A 23,468-nucleotide genomic window follows, 5' to 3' on the forward strand; every position below is an offset into this window, starting at 1 on the left:
AAAGACACCAAAGCTGCATTTTTATGTGATTTACCAAGTAGTTTGGAGCTCTGCTCAGTTTTGGTTTTTTTCCTGTTGTGAATAGTTACCCATCTTAACAGAGTTACTGTCTTTTGTCTCTGTTTAAGACATGTAGGTATGATATTTTACAAATAATTGTCTGCTTTGTGGGGGAGTTATCAGTGTGTCTAGCCTACCTCTGCCCAGAAAGCTCACAGAAGCTGGAAGTACCACATGAAAAGGAGACCCTGCATAATTAACAAATTAAATAAAAATGTCTTTGCTGCATGTTCTGTTTTACAGAGTTGAAAAATAGAACTTCTCTGCAATTTTCTCTGGGTTTTTATTATGGCTTTATTCCTAATTTGGGCTGTGTTCCGAGCAGCCGAGTGTGTTGCAACAGAGTGAAGTCCACAGGAGGCAAAAGGGCAGTGCAACTGCCAGCCACATTCAGAAGAAAAAGATAAATGGAAAACTAAGAATAGCTTTGCCCCTTTTCAGGGAGGAACCTTCCATCTGATGAGGCCCTTACTAGCTCACCACAGTGCCTCAGCAGGTGATTCCTCCTGTCCTTGCTTTGCAAGTTCAAATTCCCACGTGCCTCCAAACCGTGATGCTATGCAGGAATAGAAAACAGGTGTGTGCCACAGAGGGGTGGATGGACCTGTAACAGAGATGTCAACGTCAGTGCTTCTGCCTGGTGTGTTCTGTAAGCTGCCCTGGCCTTGGTTTTCCATTTTTAGTGTTTGTTTTCAGACACGTGGAACGTGAGGTAACGGGCAGTGCAGGGGTGACTCTAAGATTACCTCTGCGTTACATAAATGCCCTGGGTGTGGGAGATGATGCTTGTTCCCCCTGCCCCACACAGGGCAGCAGGGCTGGCATCCACCACTTGTGGCAAGCCAGCCTGGGAGTAGGCTGGCTGTGCCCCTCTGATGCTTGTCCCTGCATATCTTTTGGTCCCTAAGGCATAATTGTCCTCCTTTCTTTTGTTTTTTGGGGCATTTTTTGGGGGTTTTTCAGTGTAGAGCTTTTGCTTTCTAGCAATGATAACACACTCTCAGTGTCCTTTTCAGCTCTTCTGTTAACCAATCCCAATCTTTAAAGCAAGAGTGCACTAACAGAGGCTGCTTTCACCATTTGGGCACTTTATTTCTTCTAATGTAGAATAAGTATGGCAATGCTTCTCTGTGTCCTGAAACTCCATTAAGTACAGAGATATTTCTACACAGGTCAATAACTCAGACTGTGATTAACTTATTGCTTATTAACTTGTTGCTTTGGGTGCTAGGATGGTGCATCCTTTACACTGCTGGCCTTTTCCATCTGGGTAGCAATCAGTATTGCCCTCTGAAAAAAAACAAAGACCTTTCCCCTGGTATCTGTTATCAAAATTATAGTCAAGTCAATCAAAGCTTTCTGTTTATCTACCTACATTTATATTTACATTTCTATTTCTATCTGTAAAGTAGTACTAGTAGTTGTTTGTGAGTCTTTAGGATTTTATTAGACTCACAGGATGCCATTTCAATACATCTTTCAAAATAGTTTCCTTCCAGAGTCCAAGTGTGGACTGACCTCATCTTCAGGAGAAAGTCACTCTTTGCCAGGGACTAAGAGGCATGGAATTGAAGTTGGTGTTTTGCTCAGTGTTTATCCAGGGGTGCAGTGAATTAGCGGAACATTCTTGTACTAGGTGGAACAGAACAAGAAAGCTGCTAACAAAATATCTCTGTAGGGCGTAATTAGAAACGGGAGAGGTCATCTGCATTTCACTAGATTTCTTACTCCTTGATCCCTCCTTCTAGTGTGTACAGAGCCTGGAAAACTGCTTTTATAATAGCCTTTACTTCTGACTGGTCCCTGAGAGGGAGGCTGACTTCAGCATATCAGAAATGGGCAGAAGAAAAAATATTAATTTACAAGTTGTTGAATAAATAAGCACCCCTGTGGAGGCATCTGTTTTTCTGGGTGTAGAGTTACTTTGGCTGGGTAGGGCTAAGGATCTCTTGGCTTGCTTTAAGCTGGGTTGCAGAAACGAGGCTTTTGCAGGTCTGCTCTTACAGTTTCATTGAACAAAGCCCCTGCAAAATCCCTGGGTTATGAAATATTTCCTCTCTGTCGGGTCCCAGACAAGAGATGGCATCTGCAGAGCCAGAAAAGGAAGTCCTTGCCTTATAGAGAGAGCTCTTGGTGTGACACAATGGCTGATATAAAGTGTCGGGGGAGCTGAGTTGAAGGCAAAGGAACAAAGGAAGATCAAGATTCGGTGGCTGTCTCAGGCAAAAGGAAAGTGGAAAGTGTCTTGGGGATGGATAAATTTAAGGCTGCGCTTGTTCTGGCTGGAGTAGGGGATGCTCTCGGTTATCGCAATTTCTCCCGAGAAAACAATGCCTTAGGTGCAAAAATCCAGCAGGAGCTGAAGGAAATTGGAGGGCTTGAGAACCTGGTGCTCTCTCCTGACAAGTGGCCAGTAAGTGACAACACGCTCATGCACATGGCTACAGCTGAGGCTGTCATCACAGGTAGGTACGGCGCGAATGGCGAACGCAGTCTGCAGAGGAGCAGAACGGTCGAGCTGCTGCAGTTCTTAGAATAAGCCTGATTGCTGGGGAAGTCATAAGAAAGCATGTCAGAAATGCTGCTTACATGAATGAGAATGTGCATTAGTTTGGCTGTTCCATTACAATCCTGTGACCATCTTACGAACCGGGGGGTCGTCTTGATTTCTGGAGTGTGGAGGGGCTCTTCCTATATTTTCTCTAGAGATATACAGTTGGTTAAAGCTTAGAGACTAAAATATCACATGTCCAGCATAACAAAAATAATTGCCAAGTAGATTATCTGTATGCTGGAATACATTAGGGAATAATATAGCCACTAGATATCCTTCTGTAAAAGATAAGAACTCTTCTGAGTGCATTTTTTACGTGTTTGTGTCCAGAACTCCAGGCTGGAGTAGAGTTACCTTAGTACCTCTTTCAGGCTAAAAGCACTAGTGCTGTCTCCTCTTTGCTGCCCCTCAGACAAAGGGTTGCATCTGCAAAGCCAGAAAAAAAGCTATTTGTTTTATTAGGAGAGCTCCATGTCTTTAGTCCAAAAAGTATCCTAACATTCTGTATTTATGATGAAATCTGTCAGAATAGTGGAAGTTATTAAGATATGTCTTCTAAAATCACAATGGTTTGAGAGAGAACATTTGTTTTTTCTTAAAGTGGGGGTAGTCTGTTTAAGATAAGACAGTGTTTGTATCGACACCTTACCCATCAAACTAGAGCTGAGACTGGCAAGATCATAGAAAGTACACCAGAAGACAGTGACCTCTCAGCAGTATTTTGCCTCTTCACAATGATTCAATTTTTTTTATATTCCTGATTTTTTAAATCAGGAAATATTATTTAAAAATTTTTTAAATATTCCTGATTTTTCTTAAAACTCATAACACTGCATAACTACCAGTAGCAGAAGCTCACAGTGTAGCCAAGTATCCTTCACATCAATGAGATTTCCCTTGTGCTAGTGTTTCACTCCTTTATCTGCCTGCTTCCAATCTGCTCTAAATTTAGTATGTAGAGATCAGTTGAAGAGTGTGTAGGACACTTCATACTTGGCTATTAGCTAACCAATGGTTTAAGGAGTAGCTAATACACTAAAGATAAGGGCAAGATGTCAGCCTATCAAGAAAAAAGATGACTAGTATATTTCTGAATGTAGGCTATGATTAAATACGTATCATATGTTTCTTGCTTACTGAACCCTCTAAAACCATAACTTCTGGGTAATCAAGTCAGCTAGACCAACAGTAAAATAATAATTCTTTTCTTAAATATAGCAGCCTGTAAATTGCTCTAAAGAAAAAAGTTTAAGCTATTGTTTCCATTGGCTGCGTTTATCCTACTTTCTTATTTCCCTGTGAGCTGATCAGACAAGCATTTTAAAAAGGTGCTTTCATGGGCTGGAGAGGAAACAGCAAGATGGAGTAGGGAATTTTAGTAAGAAATCTTCATTTCACAGCAACATTGGTGAGTGGGATAAAACAAGTCCTTCTCCCTGCTTCCCACAAGGGAAACAAGAACTGCTCCTGCCCACAGCAGTGGCTCCTCCTGCCCACAGCAGTGGCTCCTCCTGCCCACAGGGAATGCAAAAAAGCCCCGTGGCTTGCCCATGGCCCAGCCTAGGTGCCAAATCACCCACGTCAACAGAGTGGAGCAGAGGAAGGGAAACATCTGTGAGGCTGAAGGCGTCTGCCCCCAGCCCTGGGGACCTGCCCTTACTGCTGTGGAAACAGATTTTAAAGAATATATTGGGTGACTGGAACATTACCAGCCAAAAAAAAAAAAAAAAAAAAAAAAAGAGTGGAAATAAGCAATAAAAATATCTCTGTTTCTCACTGCCCTGCTCCCTACACATCCTGTTTGCCTGGCTGGCTGCCTGCTGGCCACAGCATTCCCCGGATGCTCACCTGCGGGCAATTGCGGGATACTTGTAGGCTGGGACTAAACCTGCCCACGGCTTAAAGTCAGGCAGTCCCGTTGTCATTGTCAGGGCACTGCCCTCGGGGGAGCTCCCAGCCTGAGGCAGCAGCCAAGCATGAGGTGCAGGCTTGTGTTAAAGACAAATGCTGTTCCCACCTGGGGAGGGGATTTTGGCCAGCGCTTTGGCGGCTGCATGGAGAGCATCCCAGGAGGGGCATGGCCACAAGCAACCAGGGCTGTGGGCACTGCTGCAGACTGAGCTGGTGCTCCCCAAATCCACCATGTGCCCTGACTGAAAGGTTGATCTGACAACGAAGGATAGACAAAACATCTGCTTCCAGGAGGAATCTGTTTTATAAGGGAGGAACAAGGACAGCATCATCAAACCCAGGGACACTATCCCTGTAATGACAAAAGCCTTTTCCTCTCTTACTTACACATGGGTTTAAAAAAATAAGAGTTCATTTCTAAAGAAAGAACCTGTCCTATTGATGGCTGAGACAGCAATCTGGCTCCAGGCATGGGAACCGTGGTGGGCTTGAACAGCCTGGAGGTGCTGGACCACAGCAACTCTGGCTCTGGGGACAAGGTTTCTGGAGGAACTGCCAGGCAGTTCCCATCTGGATAAACTGTGACACCTGACTCCTAAGTCTGGAAAGAACTGGCAGCTTGACAGTGTCTTGTTTCTTTCGGATTACATGTGGGATGGCCAGTATAACTGGTAGGGTACTATTTTATGTGCAAGAAGACGAATGTTTGACCCTTCATCTTCTCTTTTGCCTGCCTCCACAACTGGTACTTCAGAATGTCTCTGGCTTCTGGACTCCAAACTTTCTCTTAAGTTAAACTGTGGATTTCCAGAATTCACCCTCTCTGACAAAATGAAGATATTTTTAGAAGAACTTCTCCTGTTGTGTCTTTCAACCTGTGCAACTAACCAAGTATTAAATGGAGTTTCTCTAAGTATGTAGAAAATATGTAAGTGGATAAATCCCTTTGGCCTCTGTTTCCACTGATTACGCAGTTGTAATAGATGCCAGTGGATGGTTTTCCTTGACAAGAGTAAAAGGCAGGACTCTTCAAGACCAACATCAGACAACACCAGCCGAGAGAAGCAGCAATACTGAAGAAACAGTATATGTTTAACAGGGGGAAGGTTCCTCCTCAGACAAGACTGTAGGACTTGGTAAAAATAATGTATAAACAGATATTGTTAGTGAACTTATTACATTAGAGAAATTTATGTGCTGGAAAGTGCCTTCAGGCAGTAGAGATTTACTACTCTTACTGATTTTTGTAATATTTTTTATAAAAGCTCACTGTTAATGATATTATAAGATATTTGGATCCCTACATGTAAGACCTACAAATTTTTGACAAAATTTATATAAAATACAGATTTTAAAAAGGGGTTGCTAATTTGCTTTTGTATCTAGTCATACATACTTCTTAAAGTAATTATATAATGTGGTAATTAAAAAAAAAACCAGCTTTCATTTTTAGATTGGATTCACATCTGTAAAGGCAGGGGCTGAGCTAGGCATACCTGGCTTTACCCAGACCCCATGGCAGCCACACTGTCACCAGACAGTTGAACATCTCTGTAACGACTTCACACCACAGAGCTTAAATACAGGCCCTCAGCAGCTACTGTGGATTAACAGAATGCTTCATCATTCCAGTGAAGGAATTAAACATGGGAAGAAATGGAGGGAAAGATGAGAATTGAGAGTGAAGACCATTCTCCCTCCAGCCGGTTGTCATGTTGTGTAAAAATGTGTCAACAGTGGCACCAGAAATATGACTTGTTATATTGGAAATGGAAACAGGAATATTTCTCAAATGCATAGTGAACTTGCTTACATGTTTTCTGTGGTGTTTTGCCCTTCTGCCTTCACACAATAACCTTCTCTTCCCTCCCCTGAGCAGATTACTGGTGTTTAGAAGACCTGTACCGGGAGCTGGTGAAGCGCTATGTGGATGCTGTTGACAAGCTGTCAGGGAGGCGGCCGGACCCCGCCACCATCGAAGGTTGCAGGGAGTTAAAACCAGACAACCACCTTCTCGCTTGGCACACGCCCTTCAATGAAAAGGGTACGGTACTGCTTTCCTTTTAGAGGCCCTGGCTAGAATAATGCATGCTCTCGGTGTTTGTGGCTGTGTGGAAAGTGTTTCCTTTTCCCCCGTGACATCAAAGGCCACTACCCCTGAAACATTTCCATGTTTGCCTGAGGATGACAAGAGATCTGCCAAGAATTCCTTCTGTAGGGCACTGTGTCCTCTTGTAAGTGAACCCCTCCCTTTTTAACATCTATTTAAAGAGGCTTTGTCCTTGGCTCTGTGCCTCAGGGTCCAGATCTTTGTCCTTGAGTTTAATGGTTATTTTAAGAAATATTTTCTGCCATTTTTCATTTAAACGTTTGTAGACTTGGATCTTTTCAGTGATACCAGATCTGAAACAAAATGCCAAGCCTGTAAATTGCTCTAAGCACCAACTTGTTCACTGGAGGGAAAGCAGAGACTTTTCTCCATTTGGACCCCCTGCTAACAACTGTGGTTGTTTTGTTGACAATCCCTAATATTCGTAGCCTGGTTTACCTACACCTGACCCTCTCTTTCCTTCTCTTTATGATCATTTATGTTTACAATGAATAAAATTTCCGCTTCAAGTTAAATAATGCTCATGCAGCTATGTGCATACACATACAGTGCAATTAATCTTGAAAGGCCGTAGAGACACCCCGTTATCAGAGGGAGACCCAGACAGCCATAAAACGGTGTCAGCTCACACCAGTGTTGGCTGTGTTGGTGTGACACTCAGCCACTGCAGAGCACACTGGCTCAACACAACTGCGTATTGATGCAACACCATGGCAAAGACCCGGTGGCACAGTGCCATGGCTATTTCTGGGTCTCTGCAGCCAGTTTTCTCTGATGAAAAAAAGCATCTCTCACTTGTCCCCCGCTCCTCACAACAGCTGCTGGGAGTGATAAGGGTTTACTTTTCCCACCCTGCTATCAGCCAGATCTGAGAAAGTGCCCCTTTGGCACTTGTCATGTGTTTTCTGACTGACACTGGATAAAATTTGGTGAAAATAATCATGGGAGATGCTGTTGGCCCCAAGTAGCTCTTAACATTGTTCAACAAGCAGTTGAGTATGGCTGTTCCCTGGTCCAGTGCAGTGTTGGAGCTACATCTCTTCTTTCAGCCTTCCTCCTCCCCAGCTTTCCATGATGGACTATCTGCTTTGGGGACACTCTGGGCTAGAAGAATCTAAAATTAATTCCTGCCTTGAGAGATCTGACAGCTAAAAGCCACCTTCTCCATCTGGTCTGACAAATAAGCATCCTGAACATCTCAAGAAGCCTTTTTTTCACCCTGAGAGCAGAAGAACCAGTGACCTGAATGGAGATGTTCTGTCTACTATGGGACCAAGCACTGCTATGGACCTAATTAACATTTAATTGAATTTGCACTAAATTCTTCTTGAGGCAAAAACATGCTACAGGCATTGAATGCCTGGGATTGAATGCCTAGCAGTCAGGTTATATTTTAGATAGGCTGGAACCGAAAGTCTGATTTGCTGTGGGCATTCTATCTTATCTTGCTTCCAGCAATAGTTCATGTGCCAGCCTTCATGGACTTATCTTAGGTAATTTTGCATTGCTTATGGATGCTTCTCTGCTCAAATTCTTGTGGGTTTAGGCAGCACACTGAATCCCTAAGTCAAACTGCCCAAGGTGTCTCTGCCACCTCATGTCATGCTCGTTGCCACACTCTTTGCAGAGATACCTGGGTTATGTTAGAGGCTGGTGAGATTCCTGTGACCATCAGAAAACCTGCCCAAGATTGTCTAACACCTTCCATTTTAAGAGCTTGTTTACCATTTACAACATTGATAAGTGCAAGGCTAACGTTCTCTCCATTAAGTGTTTGCCTTTCTTTGTCTGTCAGTATTTGCTTAAAGTTTTGATGCAGATGAGTTTGCTGTTTCTGAGACATGGTAAAAATGTTTTGACCCATTGCTAAAACTTCAAATTGTTCAGAAGAGAATCATTGATGTTGTAGAACTGGAACTAAAATCTGAGTAAGGTGGTACCCCCTGAGCCAGAGATTTGCTTTTGGAGCCGCTGCGAAAGGCCAGTCAAATGCCGAGTCAAATAGCTGGGCTCTACCTGTGTCGTGCATATTTCAGGCTGAGACTGCAGCATCCAAGCAGGTCTTTATTTGCAACTGTGGAAGCAACTTCTGGGCTTCCTAGAAGCACTTGAAAACAGTGCCCTTTTGCTGGTGGTATTGTCAGAGGAGCATGAGGGAAACATGTGAGGGAAAATGCAGAAATTGAGGGGAAAATTGAAGAGAGGGTTAAGCTGCAGATGCACAGGAGATAAAGGTTCTGGGCTCTACGTTTTCATGCAGAATTATCTGTAGTCACAAAAGGCACATCCTCTTCAGGGCTTAGCAGCCATTACCCTAATCTTCGTTATTCTACAGGTGTAGAGTGAAGAAAATCACACTGAGGTATGACATACTAAAAAAGAATAATGTAGTGCATGAAGGAAAATGAAAATAACTGGGAAACATGGATAGGTACAGCAAAATTCACTGTCTCCTCCAGGACAGCAACTAGGGGCTTCAAATGAAACTAAGAGGTCATGAGCTCAAAGGAAGCAAAAAAAAGGACTCCTTCACACACCTACATAAGCTGCATAACTATTTTCCAAAGCCAATTTGCAGATGATGCGGTTCATGCTAGTTCAAAAAAGAGCTGGGCAAATTCACCGAGGGGAAATCCTTCATGCGTTTTTAAGCAGAACAATGAATAGCTAGCTGCCTCCTGGATCAGGGAGACAAACTGTCAGCAGCTTAGTTAGTGCAAAGGGATAGTGCCATTGTACTTCTCTTTTACTCTTTTTTAAGTATCCTCTTCATTTTCAGACATGATAAGTTGGTATGACCTTTGGTGTGATCATGGAGGACACTCCTTATGTTGTCACATGTGTCACCCATTGCTCAGACTAGTCTCACTGTCCCTTATGTCCTTGGTTCAAATGGTAGACATGAGACATGGGAGTTAACAGCTCCTGAAGCTCTGTCTGGGTTTAATGTTACTCCATGTGATGGAATTTTTTGTTACCAAGTTTACTTTTCTAATACTGCAGAAGGTTTTAATGGAACTTCCCAGACTATAGGAACGCAATAAAGTGGGAAAGAGAACCTCCTCCAAACCAGAAGTCAGATTACTGTAGTACATCTTCCACTTTGGATACAGTGAGAGATGCTATTTAATTAGCAGCTTTGTGCAGTACAAGAGCTTTCCCTCTTGGATAACCAGCATGGATTGTGTCCTTTGGAGAAACCAGGTTTGCATAGTGAAGATTCTCATCTGCTACTCTACAGCAGCAGATGGTTTCATGAAGAGTTTGGTCTTGCAAGCAGGAGGAGATATTTTCTCCCAGTTGAGTGGTGCCCTGGAAGACTGGATTTTCTTCCTGGCTCTTCCTTGTGGTTTCTGTGTGATATGTGGGACCGGCAGACAGTTTTATCTGCTCCTGGATAGCTGCTCTCGGGGAGGAGAAGAACTCTTCCTAAGAGGGAAATTCAGATATTGCGCCTGGAAATGCCAGTAGGTAGCTTATGTTAGTTTGGCTCAGGCTTCAGTTTGGCTTGAAGTAGATCTCCCTGCAACTCTCACTACCCTACTTGTATCACACTCATAATCTTAGGACATCGGAGCTGGAGCCACTTGGGATGAGAGTAAATGGCAAGAGGTGTTCCAAAAGAGCCCCATGTGTTTTGCTCCCACAACAGACAAATCCCAGTGGAGCAGCTGAGGGCCCTTCTGCAGATAAGTGACTGAAAGGCATGACCCTGGCTCCTTGGCATCTGCTGCTTCAATTCACTCTGGCCCCTGAGTTGCTCCTACTATGCCATCATACACACTCATGGACATACAGCCTTTCTCCATGCTGCCTGTCTGGGAAAGACAAGGAGATTGGGCTCGTAATGCAGGTTCACACAGGCTAAAATTAGGTAGCATAAATATGCCCCTTATCTTCCAGGAACCAAATAGAGAAATGCTGATTGCTCTCAGCTATTCCCAAGGTCACTGGGAAGTGTGATTGAGCAAAGACAGTGCTGAAAAATGCCAAGTACTTTGAAAAATCAAAGCCTATCCATCTCAGGGTGGTTGCCTGCAATGAGTTAATGCTTTTTTGGGCATTGGCTCACCAGCTGCAAAGAGGAGATAATCACCTCACTGGTGCCTTGTGAAGATAAGCTCATTAAAACTTCTCTGGGATCCTGATATTACTGTGATAAGTACTGCAGAGAAACTCATTAATAAGTTTAACTCCATTCAATGAAGTGCTTAAAAGTTGAACACCTGGGATCATGCACTCAGTGCTGAGGATTAAAAGAAATTCTGAATTAGCTATTCAATAAATAAATTCTCTGCTGCACAGAGGCAGATGTTCCCAAGACCAAGCTCAGTAAGTGTAGGCTGTAGCACAACAAGCACTAATTTGAGGTTGCATGGGAAACTCCAGTTCTGACATTGCCTAACTTTGTAGGATTTGGCTCTGTAGCCTTTACTTTCTTTTGGACACATTATTTTTGTATGTAGCAGAAACTGGGGAGGCTCTCCAGGATGAAACGTGCATTAAAATTGAAAGGTGAACTCTGAGGCTCATATAAAGTGTTTTAATTGTGTGCTTACAGCTATAAAATAAGGGCATGGGGAAAATGTATCTGTTTCTCAAAGTTCTGTTTCTAGTGTGGGCACCTGGAGCAAGCAAAACAGAAGTGTCGGCCAAGAATGAGTGAAGATGGGATGAGAGTTTGGATCAAACAAGTGCTGTGAACAAGAGAGCGCACTGCTTTCTGAACCCACTGTGCTCTTCATAGCACTTGATTATATTGGAACATACCTGTAAAACCAGAATGACTATGTAGGAGCAAAATCCCTTGCAAGAAACTTTCAAAACTTGTAACTCATTTTGCATGTTAATTTCCCATTCCCTGAGGAGTTCCCTTCCCACACATGAACTGAATTAATGAAGTGTGCTTGTCTCACATTTTATCAACATATTTGTGTGAGATCAGTCTCCTTTTAAATGCTTGGTGTTATCCTTTCACTTTAGGTTCTGGATTTGGAGCTTCCACAAAAGCCATGTGTTTAGGGATGCGATACTGGAAACCAGAAAGGCTGGAGTCGCTTATTGAAGTGAGCATTGAATGTGGACGAATGACTCATAACCATCCCACAGGTAATGCCCACACTCTGACATCCCTAAGGCAGATTTGCTCTTCTGCAGGGACTAACGTGGCTCCTGTGAACCCCCCTGGTTAAACTACTTCTGCTTTGCAGGCTCCAAGGCCTCAGTTTGAACTTTGCTTGGTTAACACATACATGTGTATGTTACTTATATAGGCTGATATAGCTGCTTGTATATTATGCTGACAGCATCCTCAGGTTGTTTTCTTTCCTAAAATCCCAATATGTAAACACAACCTGCTTTGTCCAAAGCATGTTCATGTTAGTTGCCCGGGTCAAATTTTAGGATTCATGTCTATCTAGATGACTCACTGTTATCATGCAAATTTATGGTTCAGGGGATAACAGCATTTTTCTCTTGGCAGATTTAGTCATATCCAATCACCGTAGGTAAAGGTAGTAAGCCAAAAAAACCTAACTCCACATATTTTAGGATAGAATCTGAAACATTTTCTAAACAAAACCTAAATAAGCAGATTTAATGTTGTTTTTAATATTCAGGTCTGTCATTTTGATAATTTTATGCTATGTAAACATGTATTCATTCTGTCTGTTTTAAACAGCAATAAATAAAACCATAATGAATGGTGACATGTTCAACACGCTCAGTGCTATGAAGCAGTCAGAGAAGCCATCAGGATGGCATAAAGTTAGGGGAAAAGGGTTCAAAACAAAGCAGAAAATTAAGCTGGTATGTAAAGTCTGTGGTGCATTAGCAGCCATAAGACTGTTGGCAGTCTGCGTGCCTCATGCCAGAAAGGGCTTATGAGACCCAGAAAATGGCAGCAAGGAGGATCCAAGTTGTCAGACACCTTCCATACAATGAGATATTACATCCAGAGTTTTCAGCTGGGAAAGAAACAAGTGGTACAGCAGGGAGGCAGGAAGGAGAGGGGTGGAAGGGCCACATGCACCTCACTGCCACCCTGAAAGGTATCAGTGAAATGCCAGTTGTGATCCTCATAACTCAAAGACTCAGAAAACCCAACTAGTGTGTCAGTCAGGACTGAAACAAGCAGACAAAGGAAATACTTCTCCATGTTATACATAGTGAAGCCTCAGACCTCACTGCTACAGACAGCTGCAAAGTCTACAGATATGCCTGGGTTCAAAGGAGACCGGGCAAAGAGACTATCAAGTCAAATCAAACAAGCTGTGTAATTAAAATGGCCACGAAGCTAGCTTAGTTGCTCTGGGGAATGGAGAAGCCAAACCACTTAGGTTGACTGTGTTGCAGAGGCAGACACCCTGGCCAGGGTGTGCTTTCTTCCCCAGTGAGGGGCAGCAGGCTGTGTGAGGGCTGCTGGGAGCAGGGCAACAGCAACAGCCTGGGCAGTGGGCAGGGGGAGACTGCCAGCCCCTGGAAAACCTTCAGGGCACACCCTAGCCTCTGCCACCCTCTGACTGAGTTGTCCCACTGCCCCCTGCTAGCCCTCTGATTCACTCTAAACCCTCTGCTGCCACCCTCATGGTAAATGTGGCACTCAAGGATCTTTGTGTCATCTGGGATAGATGCTGTCTACCTGATTGAGACTCTTCAGATTGGCTCTACACAGGCTTCTATTCTTTATGAAAACATCTACTGGACTCTAGTTGGATGCGCCTTGGGCCTGACCCACTATTGCAGGTCTTGTGGCAGAGGGAATTAGTAATCGCCTCATCTGGACTTGTCACCTCCTAAAATAATTTGGTTTTACCTTCAGCAAAACACACAAAGTTCATGATTGCCTCTGTGCAGGAGTGGACGCTTTTGGATCCATGCACTGAGAGAAGCACATGCATCAATACTTTGCTCACCTGGGATTTATTTAAATAACTGACTGGTTTTCTTAAGCTTCTTTTGCACACTGCACCAGGTTAATTTTGTTGCCCTTGACAGAATGCTAAGAGCACAAGCAAATACAAGAAATGAACCCTACTGCTTCTGGTGTCATGGAAGTGTTGAGTGCCCATCAACAGTTATAATATTTGTAATATTTACAATGTTGAAATATTTGTAACCAAAGTAGAAGATAAGCGTGTTGTTCTTGGACAACTTCTTCTTTCCTCTAAGGGGACATGGGTTTGTTCCCTTAGAGTCAAATGAGCCAGAAATAGTGTTAGATCTAGCAACCACCACTCTTGGGCTGGATGATGCTGTAAACAAGCTGATACAGCTTGTAATTGAATCACTTTGTACAAGTCAATTATTTCATGTGACTTCAATTAGAAGATTTTCAGTATCACATTGGTGGATGATGTTTATTTTTGACCCCTACCTCAATTTCTATCACATTACACCACTGAGAACAGAAGCTCCCTTCCATGTAATGTAAGTCGCAAACCAGTGGGAACCACTCATTAGCCAATAATCTCGACGTGCCACAGGTCAGGCTGCAAGCAGGCGGAGATGGGCTGTGTGCATTTGTTAACCTACCTGACAGCCATGAGGCATTCCACTGGTGATTTTACGAGGAACAACAAGGACAACAAGGATGGTACCAGCACAGATGCACACTGGTAATCCTTGTTATTTGTGAATTCCAGGTTTTCTAGGGTCCCTTTGCACAGCTCTCTTTGTGGCATATGCTATACAAGGGAAACCCCTTGCGCAGTGGGGAAGAGAGATGATGAAGGTTGTGCCGATGGCTGAAGAATACTGTAAGAAGACCATTCGTCACATGGCAGGTACCGAGTTTGAATCAAGAGTTTATTTTCTTAAAGCTGTGTTTAGCTGAAAAGGCACTGAAGAAATGTCACTCCCTAGTCTTTCCAACTTGCTGCTTTCCCCCTTCTCCTCCCTCAACAGGTTGTCCTCCTGCTTTCTCTGCTCAGAGAAGCAAGCTCTTTACAGGTGGTGCACCTTCTACCACCAGTTAGTTGCCTGGTGTATTAGTGGCAAAAATACAAAGCAAAATAGCAATGACCATGCCCTAAGGCACAGTTTTATTTTTAGGGAATCTTCAGAGATTGCTGGCGGGGGGGAGGAAGGAAAATATATTTAGCAGGTTATTAGGCAAAGTGACTGCTGAGATACTAATTATTCAGCTGCCTTCCATCAATTAGTGGAGTTCAACATCATCCAAAAGAAAAAACACTGACACTCCTCATCCTGGCAGGAAAATTGCACCTGCAGATGCCCCTAACCAAGAGTTAGCTTTTGACCACAACCTCAGATTTGACTTGTTGCTTTTCTGAACAAATATTTAAGATACAACCTGTTGTAGCCTTGTTTTTAAAAAACTGAGTGTCACACAACTACTACTGTAGTAGTAGTGATACTACTACCGTATTATTGCTATGTATGTGGTCTTTGGGGCAAAGGTACTTTAGTCCCCTCTTGCCAGGGAGTGATGTGTTTGTAACGGTGAGACCTGCCATGGACAGATGAGTATCATTACACTGAAACATCAAGGAAAGAGATTAAGGGACAGCTGTTGAGAAAGATTGAATTCAATAGAAATCTTTACTCAAGAGCACCCAGAAATTAAACCTTCCCCCTGAAGAAAAGCTGCTGGTTTAAAATCTGAAAGGAGCACCAGGAAGGCTTTCTGAAAGACCCCGCGTTTTCGTCTGCGCCTCATTGCACACCAGGATTTTTTTAGCAGAGACCCATGAGGAGCAGGTGCAGGATTAATGTGATCGAGCGTCTCTCTGAGTGGCTTTGCAGCAGGTCCCTGTCACTCCACCCGAGCAGGACCCCTCAGCGTGGAGGTATGCGTGCTGGACTCCTGAGGCATGCCCTCTAGCCAGTGCCCGTATTGTTGAGCTTCATCCTATTTTGGTAGTGGGAAAAGTGTCCTGCATTAAAGTTAAGCTCCTTGGCTGCTGAGATGCGCTGCAAAGAAATCCTGCCAAACAGAGTCCTCCAGTTTTAGAAAATCCTATTTTAGCTATATTATCCCCCATGGATAACAAACAGAGAGTTTGTTATCCATGTCACAGAGAGGTCGACTCTACACCCCTCTCTGATATCCAATTGCGATTACTGCCAGATAGTTCCATGGACCTGAATGTGACCACCATCTCGGCTGGGCTCGAGGGGAGGTGCAGAGCCTTGCTAGGGTTAGTGGCATGGGATTCTGATCGTGCTACAGGTCCACCCAATAAAAATCTCCTTCAGCCGCTTGATCCGTCTATTTTGGAACCTGTGGAATAATCACACTTTCTTGCTTGTTTAGGTGCTACATAGAAAACATTCATTTTTGGGGCAGTTATGCTTTATTGTCACGGGGGAATTAGGAAAAAAGCCACAACCAAACAAAAAACCAACAAAAAAGACAGAAACCTGTCAGGTCACTCACATTCCTAAAAACAATCATAACCAGCTGCTGTAGTGGGTGTTGATAGTTTACATTTGCTCTGCTTACATTTCTTTTCCTCTAGATGCTGTAGATGCATCTAGATGCTCTCCTTGGCCTCAAGGCTGTGAGTGCACTTTCACTCTGTTTTTCTAAACACCTCCCCTTTTTTAGGGTTCTGGTGAATGGTTTCTTTGAAATGGGGTCAAACTGGGTCATAGACTCAGAAAAAGGTGGACATTTCCAGGTGTCTCAGGCATGTGGTTGAAGGCTCATTGCTGGCTTGGATTTTTACAAAAAAGCCCCTACTTAAAGGTCTTAATTGCCAAAGAGCATCACCACTGTGGCATTTTAGGAAAAGAAGGAAAATCAGATTACATCCTTCAGATGAATGGTTTGGTTGTGTGTGTGCTTCTCAGCCACTTGCAGCACACACCACTGAGCAGCCAAGCAGGAGAGAGACAAGGAAAAAGTGGGAATGTTAAATTTTATTTTACATCCATAGTCCCATCCAAAATTGCTAGTTTGCCTTGGCATACTCAGCCATCTGGGCCACTGTTCTCTAACTCCTTATCCCCCTCAACTTGCCAGGCAGGGTTTCCCTCAGGCCTCAGTTCTGCAGGCAGGTGCATGTGCTTAACAGTTCAGTGTGACTGACTTAGGTGCCTTTTTAAGCCTTTTTGAAAAGGCTGAACCAGAGCATTGGGTTGAAAGCAAACTAAATTTATAAAGTTTATTTACACGTGGAACATTAAGCATGATTAGAGATCACTTCCCGAAGTGACAGAAAAGGAGAAAGACATATGGTTACTTAAAAAGGCTTATTTCTATAGGCACAGATAGCAGGTGTGTGTTATTTATCCCTTTTGTTACATTTGATATGTATTATAATATATGCAAATGGGAATTTTGGGCTTTCCTATCTGTTTTTTCCTGAATGATCACACAATAAACCCGATGAAAATAGAACAGAAACACTGGAAAATTTATGTGATTAAAAATTGATAACTAAGGTAGGTGGCAATTTGTATTTAGGACATGGAAGCGTTTTTAGATATTCTTTAATCACAGTAAAGGAATAAAAACTGACAAAGAATTGATTATTTTCTTTTTGTTGACTCTTATATTTTCCTTGGAGTTCTCTTCAGTAAATTCTTGTAAAATTTCATCTTGATATATCTTAAATGCCATTAAAATAGCACAAAATTCTGAAAGTATTTTTTTCATTGCACCCTCTTTTCAATTAGATGTCCCACTCCATACATACTTAGTATATATGCAGTATATTACTGTAAAATACCTGGGGTTTCGTATCAGTCAACACTGTCATTATCCTTAAAATATGTTAAAGAAGAACTGAAAATGTTCTCAAAATGAAATACTACATCATTAATTTCTTTTGCTTTCAGAATATCAGGAGCACTGGTTTTACTTTGAAGCCAAGTGGCAGTTTTATTTGGAGGAGAGAGAAATCAATGAGGAAAATCAGAATCAACCTGTCTTTCCAGCCAACTATGATGCAGAGGAGAGAGAAAAGGTAACTGCAACTTCCAAAACTTCTTGGGATGGCTCTGAACCAAAAGAGATATTTTCAAAGAGACAAACCACTATTTTTCAACTGATTCTGCTGCCAGAGTAGTCAGGAAATTTTTTTTTTTCTGAAATTTCAAGAAAGAAAAAACAGCTCCCGTCCTTGGCTCAGGTACACGTTAGCTCAAAAAAAAAAAAAAGCAGTTGCCGCCAGTCCTGGGTTTGCTGCAATGAGAGAAAACAGTGCAGAGAGGCAGACTTAATGGTCTGGTACCCAGAGCAGGTACAGGACATAGGCCATGGCTATCTGAAGGTGGAAAAGGCAAATGTCTTGCCTGGGGCTCTCATTAAAGCCTAAGGAGCTATGGCCAGAGTCCCACAGAAATATCCCCAGGTATTAGAAGCTGGATTTGGTCACATCTAGTGGAGGGTATCCTGGTCCATGGCGGGGGATTGGAACTCAATGGCCTTTATGGTCCCTTCCAACCCAAACCAGTCTATGATTTTTTGGTTCTTCGAGCAGAAGACAGACATGCCAAGTGATTGATTCTCTGCCAGCTTGGGCTGTGCCAAGCTAGTTTTAAGTGTCTTGAGAGATGATGTTTCACCACTATTTTATAGTGTACATGATCTTTTCTTTGCTGGTTGTATCTTCTTAACTCGAGAGAAATAATGTGTCTTCTTTCCTGGTGTTTACAGCTATCTGATACATGCTGGCACCTCCCAAAGCTCTCCACTTGGCAGCTAAGCAATAAGTATGTGGTTCTTGTCACCTTTTGCCATAAACCAATCTTTTTTTTCGAGACTATTTAAGCATAGTTCTATGCTCAGAAGTCACCTTGTGTATGCTTGGGTGATTATCTGTGCAGTGAAAGGTGCCTATGGAAGTCTGATTGACTGCAGGTAATAAGAAATTGCTCACTCTAAAGAACAGATTCCCTTCCAGATTTATTTTACTAAATCGGTGCCATGAATTTGCTACTACTTTATAGTCCTTCTGGTACCACTGGAGTCTTAGCAAAGCTTTAGGAGAGATTAAACCAAAACAGTAATTTCGCATGGTCATTTCAAGAGAGAACTGTATGAATTCCTAATGCAGAAGCAAAATTTACCTTCATTACCCTGGCCCAACTCTTTTGGCCTATTGACTATTTATTTTGATGAACAAGAAAGGAAAAATGGTGCTTGACCCTCAAATCAGCAGGCAGAAATCACAGCCTGGCAGAAGCTGAGATACTTCATCAGTGTGCTAATAGCTATGGAAAGAACAGACAAGGAGAAGGTAACAACTCTGCCTGCCTTTTTCCCAGGAGTACTCTCTCTTTGCCTTTTGTCCAGACTAGCTGTCCCCTTGCGTTTGGGAGTACAGCCACTCGCTTTCCATGTGCAGTTAATAAAGCACCGGTATCTGGCACAACCCTTGCCAACAGGTCACCATACACATGTTCCTGTTTGGCCAGGTACACCTTTCTTCAGGCACAGTGCCAGCTGTATGTGAAAGTGAAGCACTCAAATGTGGCTTGGACTGATCCAAGCATGTTTCAAAGGCAATTTCTCTCCCAAAAACAAATCACCCCTTGAAATGCTTTGCAGCAAAGGCCACATTCTCTATAAGGTGGTATATATAATTTTTCAGTGATGCGCATTTGGAAGATGTTAGATACACGGTGCATGGGCAGACATTTCTCAACATGTGGGATCAGCCTTGATTCTGCAAACAAAACACTCGCCTGGCTCGCTTTCCTGTGATGGACACAATGTGCCACAAAATGAGGGAGGAACCAAACCAAAGTCATTCAGGACAATTAGACTGTAAGGACCTTGTTTCCTTAAGATGGAATTGCTTAAACCAGCAGTGTGAAAGAACCCAGGAAGCAGGGGGAAAAAAAGAATGGAAAGGGAGTGCTAGCCAGCAGCAGGTGAGCTCCTGAAGGGTGAGGAAGTCAGAGGCAGCTGTAAGTACTGGTGGCAGGGGTTGACAGCAAGGAGGGGATGAGTGAATTACCTCCTGGGCTTGGCAACAGCTCAGTGCCTTCAGCCGGAGAGTGCCTGCTGACACCCATCCAAGTACTAGGTTCTTGCTGGCCCAAGGCAAGCTTGGGCTGGTGCCACAGCACAGCACAGGGCTGCACAAAGGCGCTGGAGCTGAAAGGAGAAGGAAGAAGTTTGGGAAGTGCTGCCTTGGTGCAGCTAAGTCCCGCCAGGTTCAGTCCTAGGACAGCTATCCCCAATGTAAAGCTGTTTCAACAAGGCAAGATGACATCAGATGTGTGCAGAGCATCAGGGATGAGGAGGAATAACCAGAGTGACACTTGAGCCGCCCGGCTGCACACCCAGAATAGCCCCTCTGTGCTGAGCCCTCCTGCCTTTGGTAGCATTGCATGTGTGTTCATGCTGCTCCACTAGCATCCAAACTGCAGCAATAAGGCTGGAAATTTGCATGGGGCAGAGGACAGCATAAAGGCATAAATAATCTCCTAAATTGTAAAAAAGAAAAAAAAAAAGGAAGCAGCAGAGTGAAGCTGTGGTCTGACTCTGCCTTGTTTGATGTATGTGTAGATAAACCTCAGCCAAGTATGAAATGGCTGAGGTGAAAATGAATAGAGAGAAATGCAAACTCTTCATACACTTTGCAGAAGCCAAGAGCCAGCCAACCAGCAACAATTCAACTTGCCATGATGTAAGGTAAACGTCAGGAAATAAAGTTGCCCATTTCTTAATAGGAAGGTATTTTTTAACTATAAATTTATTAGTGTTGAGATAATTTGGGGATTTGGGGCTGGAGGTACCTGCTCTAGAGAAAATCCGATTTTCCTTTGCAAACCTCACTGTGGGTTTGGAGTTCTTTCTTCTTCCTTCTCCTGGGGAAGAACTGTTACATTTGCAAATTATTTTCCCTTTTGTTCAACAAGAGCTTTTAGAAGAGGAGAGAAAAGGCTTGGCAAGAAAAAGACAGAGGAAGGGGCTTGAATTAACATAGTCTGAAACTAAGGCCCTAAAGAAATTACTGAATCAGAACATTTTCACCCCCTATGAAAACTTGGCTAATTGAAACATTTGCAAATGTGTGACAAGGGGAGTTGAAAATATTTCCCAGAGGCAGGAAGAGGACTGACAAAGACTTACCAATCTTAATTTTTTATATGGTAAGGAATTTCTAGGATGTGAACTTGAAAGCTATCTTCATCTACTTTTTGGCATTTCTGGCTTGCTTAAACCAGCCTCTTGGCCTGCCAGGAACTGGCTGCATTAAGCTGGAGTGCTGGCTTACACCAGCACCTCGGGCATCACCGGGGCTGCTGGAGCTGCCGCCGTGGCTCGTCCCACGCCACACACAGAGGAGCCGGCAGCACAGCACAGCCCCTGCCGCCCTTCGCAGCCCAATGAGCCATTCCCACTTGGCAGGGGAGACTCCAGCCCGGCGTGGCCAAGTGCCCCACACCTGCAGTTCCCGTACCCTGCCCTGACAGTGCTGTCTCTCCCGCAGACGTACAGGCGGTGGAGCTCCGAAGGCCGTGGGGGAAGACGAGGCCACGACGCCCCCATGATCGCGTACGACGCCCTGATGGGCTGCGGCGGGGACTGGACGGAGCTCTGCAACCGCTCCATGTTCCACGGAGGTGAGGGTCCCCTGTGCTTCCCACCCCTGCTCCCTCGCCAGGGCCAGGATAGCGCCTTCCTGGCTGTCAGCTGCCTCTGTTGGCCAATCTGCCATGCTGTCTGTAACATTCTCCCCTCTGGTTTTATCCTCTAAGCCCCATTCTTCTGGCAGCAGCTGCCACACAAGCCATTAATGGCACTTTTCATATGTTGCTCCTCCTACATCTCATGGTTCTGCCCGAGGTTCATGAGGAGTAAGTCCAGCAGGCTGGACTTTCTAAAGGGCTGACAGTTCCTGACAGAACACAAGCACCTTTGGCAAAACAACCTTTTAGCTGCATGTACTGAAACTAAATAAGGGAGAAAAATAATATAGCACCCAAACAAGTGACAGCCAAATAAAATCCACCACTTAGAGGCACACAATTAAGTACTTCTACAGCTTTGTGAGAGAGAACTTTCTTATTAGCAGATGCATCTTGCTGCGCTTTTGGGAGGGCCAGCGTAGCTGGGGTGGGTAGGACCCCAGCCCTGAATCACCCACTCCCTCCTGATGTGGTGTGGGCCCTTTGCAGGGGCTCTGGGTCTCTCACCTGCCCCAACACAGTGGTGAGAGCTCACAGTCCCCCACTGCAAACCCTGGCAGGGACAAACCCACAGGCACTGCATGCACAGAGCATCAGTGCTCCTCAGCAAGACTGGATGTTTTAGAGCCTGCACAGTGCTGTGCTGCGCTGTGAGGAGGGAAGGGACACTCTCCAGTCCAGGACCTTTGTTGTATAGTAGACACCCCAACAACTATTATTCCCTCCTTTGTTCTTAGCAATGGCTAGCTGCTTGTAAGAGCTGCTGTGCTGGGGTAGATTTTCCCAAAACCAAGTGAGCTCCCAGCCCAGGAGTTCACACCACAGTGGCATCTCCATGTGCTTGCTTTGGCAACACTCTCTTAATCAGGCATCCTCAGCCTTTAGGACTGGCCCAACATGCTCCCACTGCACTCCATCAGTGTGGAATATTCCCTCCTCTGTGCAGCGCAGTTTTTTGGTTGTGTGTGTGAAGGTGACACTAAGAGACCACTGCAACTGTGCTTAAACCTGCAGGGGAAAGCGCGGCTACTGGGTCCATCGCTGGCTGCCTGTTCGGCCTGGTTTACGGCCTGAGCAAGGTGCCCAAGGGCTTGTACCAGGACCTGGAACAAAGGGAGAGGCTCGAGTTCTTGGGCGAGAATCTTTACCGACTATCCATGGAGGAAAAGTAAAGCAGTTTCTGCCATTTTCTCTTTCTATAAAGACTATATCAAACCCTGTAGATATCTGACTGGCATTCATAGAGAAGGAAGTAGCCCTGAGTTAGTCTGAAGAGCTCTATGTACATCGCGTGCAAGTGAACATAGCTGAATTATTAGACTGATTAGATATATGCGATATTTGTGGGGTTTTTACAGATGGAGGGATTTCTAAATATAAGGAGTGCTGCTTAAACCTCAAATGGCAAAAAATAAATAAAACTTCTTTTGACTGATTTCAGTCTAACTTGCTATAATACCACTTCCTAAACAGCTGTTTCCAGTAATTACACATACAAAATTAATTTTCAGAACTAATGCTTTCTTGCAAAACTAATGGTAATACCCACTTACAGGGATATTCTCTGTATATTTGACAATCCTTTCACCACTGTGTCCCTCCTTGTTCTCAAATCTAATGTGTCTGTGACACTTGTAAACCAATGTCTCGTGGATTACTTTTAATGAATCACTGATCCCTGTATCAGCACTGTGGTGTAAAGTATTGTTACATTAGAAGCTTCCAGAAAAGGAAAAGCCAACACTAAAAATACCTCCAAGGAACAGCAAAGCATCAGTGTGTCTAAAATTTCTGATCAGTGTGTCTAAAATTTCCGAATTATGTTCTTATTCTTCTTCAGTCTTCAGAACAAAAGTTTCTCTAAAATATAACTGGCTGAAATATTTGTAAATAAATTAATCTTGCACTATTTTCTAAGTATCAGTCTTTATTTTTAGATGGAACAGATTATATGTTGGTGTATCAGTATCAGAATTTTTGGCTGAGGTCTTCAAGCAGTTGTAATAGGTCAACGGTTAGGCTGTGATACGTTTCATAAGTCTGAGCACCACGAAAACCCCAAGAAGAAAAGTTACAACTGCTTTACCTTTTTTCTTTTTTTTTTCCTTCCTTTTATTACCTTTTGTTCTTTTTTGCCTTTCCTTGCCTGGCTTCATCTCACCTCTCCTCTCCAAGTTCTACTTCAACTTTTTCCTTTTTTCTTTTTTTTTTCTTTTTTTC

General features: G+C 43.6%; 1 protein-coding gene across 1 annotated transcript; it reads left to right on the forward strand.

Annotated features, from left to right (window-relative positions):
* Positions 1 to 2,016: 2,016 nt before the first annotated feature.
* ADPRHL1 (ADP-ribosylhydrolase like 1) lies at positions 2,017 to 23,159 on the forward strand. Its single transcript, XM_010394310.3, has 7 exons — positions 2,017 to 2,525; positions 6,405 to 6,569; positions 11,619 to 11,744; positions 14,279 to 14,419; positions 17,442 to 17,569; positions 21,050 to 21,182; positions 22,263 to 23,159. Exons 1-7 carry the CDS (start codon positions 2,312 to 2,314, stop codon positions 22,418 to 22,420), a joined length of 1,065 nt encoding a protein of 354 aa, XP_010392612.1. The 5' UTR covers positions 2,017 to 2,311; the 3' UTR covers positions 22,421 to 23,159.
* Positions 23,160 to 23,468: the final 309 nt, after the last annotated feature.

This window comes from Corvus cornix, chromosome 1, assembly GCF_000738735.6.
Source record: "Corvus cornix cornix isolate S_Up_H32 chromosome 1, ASM73873v5, whole genome shotgun sequence".
NCBI lineage: Eukaryota > Metazoa > Chordata > Aves > Passeriformes > Corvidae > Corvus > Corvus cornix.